The sequence below is a fragment of the Myxine glutinosa genome, chromosome 1 (genome assembly GCF_964187855.1).
Source record: "Myxine glutinosa chromosome 1, kmMyxGlut1.1, whole genome shotgun sequence".
Lineage (NCBI taxonomy): Eukaryota > Metazoa > Chordata > Myxini > Myxiniformes > Myxinidae > Myxine > Myxine glutinosa.
Window position 1 is genome coordinate 181,211,701 of NC_136261.1, and position 14,984 is coordinate 181,226,684.

The window sequence follows — 14,984 nt, forward strand, 5'->3', positions numbered from 1 at the left end:
TATATATATATATATATATATATATATATATATATATATATATATATATATATATATATATATATATATATATATACCATTTTCATTGGTTGTGAGGAGACAGTGTGGCATGTAGAGATTCGTTATAAATAACCATTTGACTATTTGAACAACAGGGTGGTTGTGCTTGTTGGTGGGCATGTTATTTTCGAGTAAGACGTGCATGATTTAATGTACATCTTATTTACATGAAAAATGTAAAAAAAATTACATTGTGAGGGGTGTGGACTCTATGCCACTTAACAGGATCATTATTATCAAATAATGGAATGTGTTATGGAAGTAGTAATATTGCATTGATGGGTTGACTGATTGCCTGGCAACGTAACTGAGGTTTTGGGATCTACTGATGTAGCCTGTAGGTAATCTACCGATGTGGATCCAGGACCGAGGCTGTGGATCCGCCGTTTGGAGAGGTTCGGGCAAGTGGGCTGAAAGGTTTGAAACCTCGAGGAAGAACGGTGCCCAGCTGTTGATCCATGCAGTCAGGGAAACCAGTCAATTGTTAACAGGTTAATGTTCTTACTTTAGGTAAAGGAACTGTTTTGAGGTTTACAATTTAAACTAGAATGCCACTCAGTAGAGCGCATACTCACGCCGTGGGTTTAGTTGGAATAATACGTTTTGTTTAACATCCCCCCAAAGCAATAAATGAAAAAGAAAGTAGGCCCGAACTGTCAGATAATTTATTTTGGCATATCTCGGAATTGGAGGAGAAAAACATCATTTACTCCTCAGTCACATTTGCTCTACGGTTAGGATACGGCGGCCGTACCAAGGGGGGGATTGTGGGCGTACCCCCCTAAATTGACAGAAACGTGCGGCGGCCGCAGAGTTTCTGAGGTGGCCTCAGGGTGGCCCTAGGGCGTATGGCTATCTTTTACAGGCCGTAGGGGTCGCCGTGGAATTATAGCGCGGAGTCATAACTTTTTTCATTTCTAGGTTGGCCGTAGCAATTCGACAAGCCGTAGCCATGACAACTGTAAGTGCTGTTATACATATGAAAAAGAAACGGTATATATACCCACTCGTTACCGTCCGTCTGGCCGCACGTTCGCCTTAGGGCCCCCCTGCGGTCGCCTTGCGGGCACCTTGAGGCTACCTTGCGTCTGCCTTGAAAATTCTATGGCCGCCGCAGGGACGCCCTAAGGTCACCGTGCGACATCAAATCAAAGACCGTACGGCACCCCCACGTTTTCGGTTTCCACAATTTCTAAATACCCTTGTGCGGCTACCCGAAAAATAAAAACATATGTGACTGCTACATTGTGTGACCGTGGAAATACTGCGGCTGCCCTATAATTGCTAGTGGCCATAGATTTTTTAGACCCTACGGGCGCCGAGCCAAATGTGACTGAAGCATTAAGAATAAGAATAAAAGCTTTAATGCAGTAAAACAGAAAACTTCTTTTTCAAACCCTTTTTTAAAACTTTTCAAACCTCTCAATGTCATTGGCATCAGACACGATAAGGGTTTTCCAGACAGTCTTTTCGGAGAGACAGAGTGAGAGTGTGAGATTTGTCAGGGTTGAAAGACATGTTCCACATGTTTGACCAGCTTGCGATTGTATCCAGGGCTGAAGAAAGTGAAGAGGCTGCTGCCTGCCGATCGTATGGATGAGAGATGGAGCAACAGAGAGTGGAGTCATCAACAAAAAGATAAAGAGGAATTTTGGTGGATTAACACTCGGTCAGCTGGATCTCTGGCTGATTGGGGACCAAGGCCCTCTTTGACAATAAGAGGGTTTTGATGGTTTCGCCTCTACAATGAGAGTGTTTCAGATTATGATGTCTCAAATTTTGGTAGTTGTGATATGTCCATGTTAAGACCCCATCACGGTTTATCCAAAATGGTTTGGGTATATGGACTGGAGCTCGGCAATATCACACCAAGTTCTGGGTCAAGGAGGATGGTATGGTCACTCGCATCCTTAACAGGATCATTATTGGAATGGACCTTGGCAGCTATTTTACGCTGGTCATCCTAACGTATGCTGCATGTACGGTCAACTTGGTCACCTTGTGTCTGGGTGCAAAGAACAGTTTTGCTTCCAGTGTGGCCAGTTGGGACATTTTAGGGAGCACTGAAACCTCTGTGGTGCACCGGGGCACACCTTCCACTCCTGCCTGCAGAACAATTTGGATGTGTGTGACTGTGACTGTGGGTGTTGACCCAGAGACGAGTACGGGGGTTGTGCCTGTTGTGCCTGCTGTTTTCTCCTGCCCCTGCGCCCACCCCAGCCCATACCCCCAGCAAAGGAGTATGAAGGACAACAGAGAAAGAAGAGAGAGAGGAGGAGGAGAGTAGGGAGGAGGTGGAAGCTGCAACAGCAATCCCCTCAGCCTCAGCAGCTGTTTCTCTTCTTTCCCGTTCCAGCTCTCGTTCCCCGAGACAAAGTCCCCCACCCCTCATTTTGTTGAGGTGGTGGTGGCCGAGGTCATCCCTCCTGCAGAACTCCAGATGTTGGTGGACTCTATACCACTGAGCATACAGACTGTACTTGTTGGACGTAGTGGCCCAACACCCTATTAAGTGACTTCACAATGGTGTTTCCATTTTCTTGTCCACTATGCATATATATCTTATGTATTAAAAACGTAATGAAACTGCGTGTGGATGAAGCCTTCAAACCCATTGGCTAACGAACTGGCTTGACTCCGCCCACAATTGTGAGGAAGAAAATCATGCGTCTGCCATGTTGCTTTTTGGGTGAGGCTAATGTGTTTGAAAGTCTCGTATTCACAATTTGATTTATCCGAGCTATATAACCATGGCGTATTTATAGATGCACATAATCAGTAGGCATATTTTTGTTCCGTCTTTGTAAGCCGTGTTAATTATTTTTCTGGAGTGATCGAGGCAGTGATCTGGCCAATAAGCCACCCAAATAAAAGGAAGAGCCGTTCATATAATAAATGAAAGTTTTTGTACGTAATTAGCTGAGTTGAGAAGGCTGAATTGTGTGCGTGTATCATGTCATGCTAACCCTGGTGATAGTGGCCATTACAAGGCATAATCTAATAAAATGTGTCGATTCTCTGCATAAGAACCATAGACATTAGAAATTATCATGATCATTCGAGGTGTTTGTTTGTTTGACTTCTATGCACTCCTGCACCACTGAACTGGATTAGCTTAAAACTGCAACTTGTGCTGAGGGGTGAAAAGGTATAAAATTTCGTGAGAGAAGGGATATGAGTGGGAGTGGATGAAGGGATTGACGGAAGTGAGTGATTGGGTTGAGTGGAAGTATGTGAAAGTGTAAATAAGGCAGTGGGAAAAGGAGAATACGTGGGAGTGGATGAAGGATTTGAGGGCAATGTGTGAAGGGTAAGTGTCGATGGGGAATGGGAGAAGGGGTTTCTGAGTATTAACAAGTACAAAAAGTTTTAATTAAAACAAAAGCCGCGTCGATGTTACACAATGCCTAGATGCAGCTGTGCCTATAACGTCGATGTTATAGGCACAGGACATTCCTATTGATTCGATTACTTGATGTTATTTTTGTGCAAAGTGAAAATATATCTCGGCAATTTCCCGTGTGTGGCGACGAATTTTTAATATATCTCGGCATTTTCCCGTCTGTTATTTCAGGCGGTGTATGACTGACCATGCCACGATTTAAAATATATATATCTCGGCAATTTCCCGTGTGTGGCGACACGTGAACGAAGCTATGCTCCTCTCTCCACATTATTGTGACGACGTATAAATTAAATATTTCATCGTGACGATTGTCATCAAATGGACGAATTTTTAATATATCTCGGCATTTTCCCGTCTGTTATTTCAGGCGGTGTATGACTGACCATGCCGCGATTTAAAATATATATATCTCGGCAATTTCCCGTATGTGGCGACACGTGAACGAAGCTATGCTCCTCTCTCCACATTATTGTGACGACGTATAAATTAAATATTTCATCGTGACGATTGTCATCAAATGGACGAATTTTAAATATATCTCGGCATTTTCCCGTCTGTTATTTCGGGCGGTGTATGACTGACCATAAACCACCTTTAGGAGGGCGGTGTATGACTGACCATGCCGCGATTTAAACAAAATATATATATCTCGGCATTTTCCCGTCTGTTATTTCGGGCGGTGTATGACTGACCATGCCGCGATTTAAAAAAAAAAAAATCTCAATGGACTTCAAGTTACAGGCCTTTGAGAATTCATTTCGTTCTATAAAGGGCAACTTTCATCGGATTTTCTTCCCGTTTTTTTTCAACCGAGTCTAAAACTATGTTAGCGACTGTGAAAAATGAAATGATATATCGAATTTGATTTGAAATAAAACTGTGTGAGAGAGGAAGACACCACGGGCCTACAAAACAGGCCTCAAAGCTATGCGAGTTAATAAAACTGGTGGATATTTGTTTATATGAAGCCTCTCCCACAATGGGTGGAGCTATGGTTCCCAGAATGGGTGGAGCTTTGAGGTTTTGTCTTCTCTGCAAGAACAACAAGAACAAGAAGAAGAATAAGAAGAACAAGAACAACAGCAGAGGGCACTCTATGACCAGCGTCTTGCGACGCGGCTAAAAAGAGTAGATTTGCAGGTGGTAGCTGCAATAGACCATCTGCTTGAGCTACCTTTTTGTCTATGTGCTGTGTTTGCAGCATAACACGCAGAGCAAAATGTGTGCTTCCACATAATCATGCTCTTCCTAAGGTGATCTGGTAATTTGAATGTCGATCTTCTTTGGTATGGTAGTGCAGTTTTCTGACCCATCAACAACAAAATAGCAATATGTTCCCAGGTCTAGATGTCTGGTGAATGTAATTGGAACTTTGAGCAGTGAAGTTTCTTGCATGAATCCATTCTTGCCATCTTGATGGTAGGTGTTGTTGTGTTGGGTCATGCTGTTTTGGCTGGGCACAGGTTAATTACTATTACGGATTCCGTAGTTAGAACACATTGTTGTCACAGATGGCCAGCGAATCAGGGAATGAATATAACTTTAGAACCTGGTGAGCCAATCAAGTTGGAAACATTATTCTGTGTGAAGACTATTGATGCTTCAAGTGAAGTGTGCAGTAAATTTCCAACCACATTCTTGACGTTAGCTTCATAAATTAGGAGATATCTCGAGCTGTTCCAGAGGTGAGCCACTCATCAGATTGCTTCCCCCCTTTACTTTCCTAGTTTGCTCATTGAATGAGCAGTTTTCTACTCCCATCATATCTGGTCTTGCCCCAAGTGCCATCTCAGTCATTCATTTCCTCTCGAGCCCCACCATGTCGAACTCCCTCATCCAGTAAACCATATCTTAGCTAACCACTGACCTGCAAACCTTTTTCTCCCTCTCATCACGACTGTGAAATTGTCTCCCTGATTTTTCCAATCATGTTCTTCACTTCACTACATCAAAATAGCAAGCAATCGCCATCTAATGACATCTCTTTTTCCTTTTCCTGACATTTCTCATTCTGATGGACTCTCGTCTCCAGTCAAGCTGTATTATTTTTCACATTTACCTTGTTTGTCACTTATCTTCTCTGCTCACATGTCCTTTGTCTACTTATCCCCTCTGTTCCCTTGTCCTATCCATATGTCCCTACTTACTAAGCTGCCATTTATTCCTTCCCCAAGTTTCTATCCCTTCCCTGCCGGTTTCCCCCTCTGATCCATTGTTGCTGAGTTGGCCTCTCACCCCTCTGTCATTCTGCTCTTCCATGATCCTCAATCTCTGTATTTAAAAAAAAAGATGAGCAGTCAGTTATTTGTCTTTCCAAGACTTTGTGATTGCATTTTTGTCCAGATTGTCCTTAACAATGTTCAAATGCCAGTAAATAAATACTCAATTCGTTTTGGGTTTTAATTATGTGGTGACACCATTTTACTCCCACCTTACCTAAAAACAATAAACCAGGGCTGGACAACGGCCTCCCTAAACGTATGTTGGCATAATTGCCATGCTTTTCAAATGCAGGCTGGCGAGAGTGAGTAGCCATGGGGAAACCCATCCAAGCTGATAGAGAAAGAAATAGGTATTTAACCACTCAAACAAACATCTCCTTTTTATTCTTCAACCATATTTTTTGCAAAGATAAACAGGTCATTGCTAAGAAATGGAAGGTGCTCTTTAGCCGTCAAATGTATAAATATCAATTCTTAACATTTCACCGATATTATAACTAATTTCAGGGATATTTGAGGTCGTAGGTGCATCAGCAATTCATCGAGTTTCCACCTCTGGTAGATAACCCCCATACATCTCACCTGAATTTGTTGTGTCGTGCTCTTCAATTGCATCAGAAACTCCTTGGCATCCTTGGCCTTGGCTGACAAAGTTGTAAGGGCAGCCGACACATTGCCCTGGAAGGGTAAACGTAGGCCTTAGTTAGAAAAGGATTGCTCCTGGGATGATTTCACCAGAAATGCACAACCAAGGTCTTTCAGACACAACTTCACAGTTGTTTATGTTTATTGTAGCATGCTATGAACTAGAGGGTTAATCACTGTAATGTAAGACTCTGTGTTCTGTCTTTCAACACTTCTATTCAAGCTTGTAGGGGTAAGTAGTTGAATTGATGGATAGACAAAAGTAAGGTTATGTAAGAAACTTAGAGTGGTGAAAATAAACAAAGGGAAATAGACTGGCCTTAAGCTGATTAATGAAGTTTCGAGCCATGAGGACAGACAACAAAGAGATTCGAGGAAAGGGAAATTATTGTTGGAAACCAAAAGCATTTGGAATTCGCTTACCAATACTCATTTATGTATGTGACTAACAACACCTTTGACAGAGCTGCACCTGGCGTTTAGAATGAACCAGTCCTTGAGCCGGTCTCAGCCCTATAACTAAAAGTGAAATAGGGCCTCGAAATCCAGCGGATAAGCAATTTTCTCCAATCCACATATTCCGCAACAAAGGATCATGTTTCCATGTGACACAGCACTGTGCAGGCAGAGTGTGCACCTGGGCTGGGATGCAGGGGCCAATGTGAGGTTGCAGGTGTTCAAGAGAATGACAATTTTTTTTCGGGTCACTAATGTCAGCGGAGAAAGAGAACGTCTTAAATATGGATTAGAGGCCAGAGCGGCACGGCAGGAAGCTCACAGATGGTTGATGAGGGCTGCTCAATGGGGAGGCTATTGGGGTTGTGGACTGGAGGTGGGTTGTGAAGTGGGGAAGTGGGTGTAGGGTGTGAGAGTGGAGTATGATGGAAAGACATTAGAACAGAAAGAAAGACATGAGAGATGTGACCTGTGTAATCTATTTATGGTCCAACAGTTTTTTCTTTTCTTTTTGTGCTGTCTCATTATAAAGTGTTAAACTACAAATATTGGAGGTGTTCATTCTTGTGTTTGAACGTAAACTGATTTACAGTAAATAATTTTTATTTCCACTTTGTAGTTTTATGCCAACTTAAAACCTCACACAATTGCTTGACTCTCCATATAAATGAGCATAGCCATAACAATGTAATAAAAGTATAAATGATACATAAAAAAATAACAATGAAATCATGAAGAGAGATAATGCAAAATGTTAAACATATGGGCCCTTTGAATATAAGATATTTCATAATGGTCACGTGTTAGACATTCTAAGGAATAATAAATGGCACAAAAATAATATAGTTGTGCGTAATAAAGGTTTAATTTTTTTGTCAAGACTCATTGAAGAGCGACAACACAGAACGGATCAGGACGGAACAACATAAGGAGAATGGGGGAAATACCAACAGCAGGGCAGAGGGAGAAAATAGACAGACGGACAACAAGGGATGCGGGTAACGATGAGGGGTATGGGAAATGCAGGTGGTGGACAATATGGATCCAGAAGCAAAAAAGAGAATAAATTGGGGGGGGGGGGGGTAATGGGGGTAGGGATGATTATCATATTGAACACGCTATTTTAAAGCACGTTCTATAACATTTTTGGTTCACTGAAAAATAACCATAAAGCGGTCTGTTTCAGGTGACGGGCCTTCCTCAGCTAGATTGAGTGATTTTTACACTCGCTGTGCTTGTCAAATGCAGGTTGGCAAGAGTGAGCGCCATGGGAATCGAACGAACGCCATTAGCAAAGAAAATACAAACAAATCTTCAACCACTTGATCAAACAGACAACTCTGTTGTTTAGCTGTTTATTTTCATGGTGTTGGCTTAATGGTTTGGGTGGCGGGCTTGGGATCCTATGGTCCTGAGTTCGAATCCCATTGAATTAACACCAGGTGGGGTTGACTCAGCCTGTCATCCTTCCGAGGTCGGCGAAATGAGTACCAGATAACTTGTTATAGAGAGGCATTGCATCAGCGGCAGACGCGCCCACAGAAATGATGCAACCAGCAGCCGGGTGGCTGCACACGAACCGCCGCAGCTGTTTATTACAAACTAGCAAAAGTACCTGGCGTTGCCGGGCAAATCAGGGTCGCTTTGATGGGAATATTACGAGATGATGAAAAGAGAGGAGGGGAGGGAGAGGGAAGGAGAGAGGGGGAAGAAAGGGGAGAGGGGGGGAGGGAAAGGGGGAAGGGAGAAGGGAGAAGAGGGGGAGGGAAGGTAAGGAGAGAGAGGTGGGAGGGAGGGCCCTCCTTATGCCGTTCACTCATACAGAACAACTCACTGCCTTCTTTACACAGTTCACCCACACCGAATATCTCACTGTCCTCCTTACACCGTTCACTCACTCGGAACTAACTCACTGCTCTCCTTACACCGTTCACTCACTCGGAACTCAAGGCCTTCTTTATACCGTTAACGCACACACTACACAGAACATCGCACCACTTACACACCACTCACTTGCATGTTTCACTCCACAGTTTTCCTTGATCGCTCCCTCATACCATGCTATTTTAGTAAGAATAGAATAGATTACCAAGTTTGGACAATGTCCAGACAGCTATTTTCGTTTGTAAAAAGAGAAACTCCATAAAAACATTTTATTCACTCAATGAAAAAAAAAAATTGGACCGGTCAGGATCTTGGCCAAGGGAGCAAATGGGACAGGCCGGAAGCAAATCCCGCTACACACCACACACACACACGCACACACACACCACACATACACACCATACACACCACCCACACACACACACATACACACACACCACACAATTACACACACACAATCCCATATGGCACACGTACACAACACCTCTATGAGCACTTTTGAGTTGATCGAGGCACCACGGCTTGTTTGAGGTGCCATTGCGGTAAAGCATACACACGCATCTAAAGTTCATCAACACGACAACCACAAAGCACCAAAGGTTCACCTTTAAAGAGGCCTTTATTCATCCATCAGTGTACTTTCTACTTTTTATTAAAGGAGGGAAATAAATTAAATAGACTATCGGCATAGCAGGATGAGGGACACATTATTTTGATTATATCTTTAATTTGATTTATCTTGCCTTCCTTACTCGGAGATTTCTCCACAGAGTATGCACGTGCGACTGCAGAAGCCTTACCATGATACCATCGAACCTGCTAGTAATTATTTTAATAGTACTCAATTCCCGCTGGTTAATTCTTTTCACTTTACACAATAAAGTTACACTTTGGGCACATTCCTTAATATTTTCTTCACTTAATATAATTGTTGCAACAGTCGAAAAAGTGAAGTTTAATGCTTTAGCAATGTGGAGGAGGAGGAAGGACAGCCTTGCTGAAAGCTGAGTGAAAGATATACACTTAGTTATAAGAATCGCGAATGTGTTAAATTTTGTCAGATTTCACTCCAGATTTCGATACTTATTCAGTGAACAGGATACGATCCTCAAATCCAAATTTTGATTACCGGTATATATTTTAATTATTTCATGGAGTAGATCGTGTTTCCAAGGCAAGGCGCGTTTGACTAGGCCGAAACAAAATGGCGGCCTAAGAACCCGCCATTTTGGTAAGGCTTTTTGGGGTTTTTGGTTATGAGTATTTTTTGTTTGTTTGTTTGAACACCCAAACACACAGTTTTCATTCATTAAATCCCTTGGAGTTCCCTTAGTATGCATGCAAAGTTTGGGGCTGCTATGTTTAATGGTTTTAGATTTATGGAGGAGACTAGCACACGTGTGCACGCGCGCACACACACACACGCGTGTGCGCGCGCACACGCACACACACACACACACACACACACACACACACACACACACACAAACTGTCTTTTATTATTATAGATGTAATTTAATTAGGCAAGAAGGAGAAAAAGAAATAAAATTTAGTTTTAAGTACAGTATTGATCCTCTAATACTGTCCTCCAGTCTGTCTGTCCATTTGTTCAGGGTGTAGCATCCCCTGTTCAGGGAGGGGCTTCAGCCGTTCAGGGGGTAGATTCAAAAATCAAATCAACACCATTTTGTTTGCTCGGCATAGCTCTGAGGCCGTATAAGCACCATTATTGTTATTGTTGTGGTTGTTGTTGGTGTGGGTTCTGATGGCTCCTTCCCGTGCACCGCACATGCGCGCGGTCTCTCGGTCTCTCGGGGACTGGGCCTTGAACCGAGCAGCGTTACCTGAACAAACCTCCGTGTGAGAACCTGACCTCTTCTTATTATTGGCGTGGTGGCACCATGCTTCTCGACACTGGTACACAAGAGTCGTATCTTAACCAGGTCAGGTACATCTCCAAGAGTGCTGGCTTAAGAAGAGTGCTGCAAACCCGAATAGGGGTTTTACTAATGACCTGGCTGAAGTCCCTGACACTCAGCGCTGCTCTGCTGCTCAGAAGAATGCGCACCTCGACCTCATGCTCAGGCAGATTGCTGATTTTTGCACAATCATCTCACGCAACTCCATCATCAAGTCGTCGACGTCAGTAGCAGACATCTGGCAGAAGATCAGACAACATTTTGGTTTTCAATCAACAGGCGCTCATTTTTTGGACTTGGCTAATATTAGGCTTGGGCCAGATGAACGCCCGGAAGACCTGTTCCAGCGGTTGACTGCCTTCTTTGAGGAAAATCTCCTTACGGGTGGTTGTGGCATCACCCACCATGGGGAGGCTATCACTGCAGACGAGGATATGACCCCATCCCTTGAGAACACTGTTGTATACTTGTGGCTGTCACTCATAAATCTTTCCCTTCCTCAGCTGATCAAGCAGAAATATGGTGCTGAGCTTCGCAACCGCTCACTGGCTTCAATCAAGCCCAAAATCTTGCAGGCTCTGTCATCCCTCCAAGAAGAGCTACGCACAATATAGGACACTAGAGCCATGCATATTGCTGGCAGCTTCAACTTCAGGCGCAGTACACCCAGGAAAGCATTTGTGCCAAAGTCCTGTGGTCTATGCAAGACAGCAGGAAGACCCTACAACACGCACAATCTGGGTGAGTGCCGTTTCTTGCCGGATTGTGACAAACGATCCATTGGTCAATCCAGAAGAGTGGCTGGTGATGATTGTGATGCGGATGAGGCTATAATGTCGGATGAGTACAATGTCACTGAACAGGTGTCTGATGATTGCGATCATTCAGTCCGTCGTGTTGAGTGCTCTCCGCTCAGCCGTAGAGAGAACGTCATCCAATCTCCGGTTTTGAACACATTCTACCAGCACCATCCTGTCGCACTTACACTCGATACCGGGGCTACGAGCAATTTTAACCGTGCTTCCACAGCTAAGGCCTACAATCGACCAATCCATCCAGGCTCTCAGATGGCTCGGCAGGCGGATGGTGTTACCTCACTCGATGTCATCGGTGAGGTTCACTGCAACTTGTCAAGAGGGAATCTAGAGTTCAAATTTGATGCCTTGGTTGTCAAGCAACTTGAAGTCGGAGTGCTTGCTGGCAATCCATTTTTGGTTATGAACGACATTGCTGTACGACCCTCAAAGAGACAAATCATCATTAAAGGTGAAGATTATGTCGAGTATGGCTCACACAATAGTCAACGCAGTAAAGTACCCTCGACCAGACGCACCCAGGCATTCCTACTGCGTAATCCTCACAAGACGGCTCTCCTCCCCGGAGAATACCTAGAGCTACACACTCCTGCCGGCACTGAGCCAGAGACAGTACGTGGTTATACTAGCTTGCTGAACCCCTTGGACATGGCCACCGCTGGCAAAATATCAAGCGAGAAGATAGTGTGGTCTGATTTCATATTTCTTACCTTCAGGGCTGCCCAGAATGCTCTGAAAGACCATAAGACTATCACAATACCTCAATCTGATGATTTACTGTGGATCGTCACTGATGGGTCTGTCAATAACAAAGGCATTGCAGCTACAATGTATGCGCACAGGAATGGTGACTTGCTCTTAGTGGGCTTCTTTAATGCTAAACTCCGTAAACATCAGGTCACATGGCGGCCTTGCGAAGTAGAAGTGCTGTGTATTGGGGCAGCCATCTGACACTTCGCGCCATTCATTGTCCAGTCTCACCACAGTGTCCAAGTATTGATGGACAGTTGTCCCTGGTCCAAGCTTACAGCAAAGTTATGCGTGGCGAGTTCTCAGTCAGTTCCAGTGTGACTTAATTCCTCTCCACTGCCAGCCGTTACCATGTGCAGGTGAGGCATATTGATGGTATCACCAACTTGCCTCCTGATTCTGGGAGTCGCAACCCTCAGGTGTGCCTTGACGCAAGCTGTCAAGTGTGCAGGTTTATCGAAGAAATGGAGTCCTCTGTTGTGCGTGGTGTCTCTGTAGGTGAAGTCCAGGATTGTACGGCTAGAATGCCGTTTACGGGCCATGTTGCCTAGCATGCTACTCAGCTGGAGTGCCCTGACCTCAGACGCACCCATTCTCACCTAACCCAAGGTACTCGCCCATCTAAAAAGTTGACAAAGGTGGGGGACGTTGACAAGATTTGAGGTCTTGAAGTCACATTTTACATGACGTGCAATTACACATTACAAACTGTATTTCACATGTGCACGGACATGTATTCACGTATCATGTGAAATAAATAAATTGTGTAAATTACATCATTTCTGTATCTGCCAAGTTGCCGGGAACCATTTTATAAAACTCTATGTGCAGCATCGAACTCAAGATGCCCAAATGTTATAAACATCTATGCCCGTGGGTTTACCACGGGTGCCCCACTAGTCTATATAATAAAGCAGGACTGTCTGTCTGTTTGTCCGTCCCCAAACGACTCCCTCAGTTTTGGGGCTAGCTCTACCAAACTTTCTGTGGAACGTTTTGGGGTCCCAGCTGGTGTCCAAAGGTGGGTGGAAGGTTTCATAAATTTCTCAATACAATTATGATTTGGAGTTTCCACTCATACTAAACGGCTCCCTCTCTCTCCGCATGTAAACACATTCATGGGTTCGGTATTTGCAGCATTGCTATTGACCACGAATAGAAACATTACCCACCTTCTGGTGGGGTCAGTAAGCTTGTTTTACCGAAGTCATTCATGAACCGGCTGTCCATGCCTGACATCCGACTGAAGGTGACACAGGAATGTGGAATTTATTGGTCCGTGGTTTGGCATCCACCGTTTCTGCATTGTCTGTTTGCTTATGGGCTACCAACCATGCATAGAACGGATACCTCACTCGTACATAATAAAGAAGAAGCAGGTTAGGAATAGAGGTATGACATGCAAAAAGGGATTCTTTAAAGGTAAACAACAGATGGTAGGAAGTCAAAGCAAATGGAAATGAATGGCATACACGGCACTACAGAGACACGCTCCTTTTCAAGCACCCCACCTTCGTCCTCTTTTACACAGAATCCTCAAACCCCAACTGTGTCCCCCTCACCCCCCCCCGACCCCCTCGACACTTGACCATCCTTGCCCCTGAGGCCTTTTTGATCAGCTCGGTCGGGGGCCTTTGTTTCCCTACAAACCGTTCCTCTGTGTAAATATAAAGCATCCAACAGTGAAAACAGCGCAGGGGCAGCTGACTGTATCAATCTGCACGAGTACATGGTCACTATGTTTTAGTCACAAGTGGTCACGAGGATTCACTCTGGACAAAGGTAACATTGACAGTGGCTTAATGTCTGTCTGCCTGTCTGCAGAAATTAATTTTATAAACCTGCACATTTAGAGCCCCGAGTTAAATTTCTTCAACACTGGCACATGCATGAAGTGCACTCAAATTTGAACTCCAACAAGCAATATTTTTGGGGTACTGGATTTGCACATTTTGGGGTCAAATTTTTTGATACACATTGTATTTACAGTCTTAATCTTCTTCTTCTTCTTCTTCTTCCTCTTCTTTCGAATGCAGCATTGGCTGAGGCTGTGGCTGCTCCACCGATGCAATGCCATCTCCAGGTTCGGGCAGAAATTTCTCGCTTTAACATACACTAACTAATGAGGACAGATGGGACATCCCGTTTAACGTCCATCCCAGGGACGGCGCACACATTGATGAATCACTCTGCCTGTGAAACACCAAACTGACAGTTTATAGCTGGGTCGAGATTCAAACCCAGGCTAGATAGCTTAGAAGTGAGTGTGCGTACCTATAGAGTCTAGACCATTCTGTCAGCCCTTGTATTTTAACAATGAAGCATGTTTGATTCCATGCTTGTCAACCAATAGTCATTATCCACTGTGGATCAAACAGCTCCAAATCCACTGTGGATCAGATGGCTCCAAATCCACTGTGGATCAGATGGCTCCAAATCCACTGTGGATCAGATGGCTCCAAATCCACTGTGGATCAGATGGCTCCAAATCCACTGTGGATCAGATGGCTCCAAATCCACTGTGGATCAGATGGCTCCAAATGCACCCAGGATTATAACATCATTTAGGAAAGACATGATGGTAATCCCATCAGCTTTGATATATCCTTGTGAATATCAATGGGTATATGGTGTAGTGGGATCATCAAAGGTCACATGGTATTTATTCTTCAATAACTGAATGATGCAGGACCCACACAGTCTGACTCAAATTCCTACTATGGTCCAAACGGAATATAAATCCTCATTCACTCTGATATTCTTCGCTTTACAAGCCCTTTGGGCCACGGAACCTGCGTATTATGGGTCTTTTTGCTCAATATCTTGA

The 14,984-nt window shown here is 44.0% G+C and overlaps 1 protein-coding gene across 2 annotated transcripts in view; it reads right to left on the minus strand.

Moving 5' to 3' along the window:
• The window catches only part of TRIM9 (tripartite motif containing 9), a 137,192-nt gene that overhangs the window by 87,671 nt on the left and 34,537 nt on the right, over positions 1–14,984 (minus strand). For both annotated transcript variants that reach the window (XM_078780866.1, XM_078780869.1), the window contains exon 3: positions 6,271–6,366. In XM_078780866.1, coding sequence (XP_078636992.1) covers positions 6,271–6,366 — 96 coding nt within the window. The remainder of the gene's footprint in view (positions 1–6,270; positions 6,367–14,984) is intronic.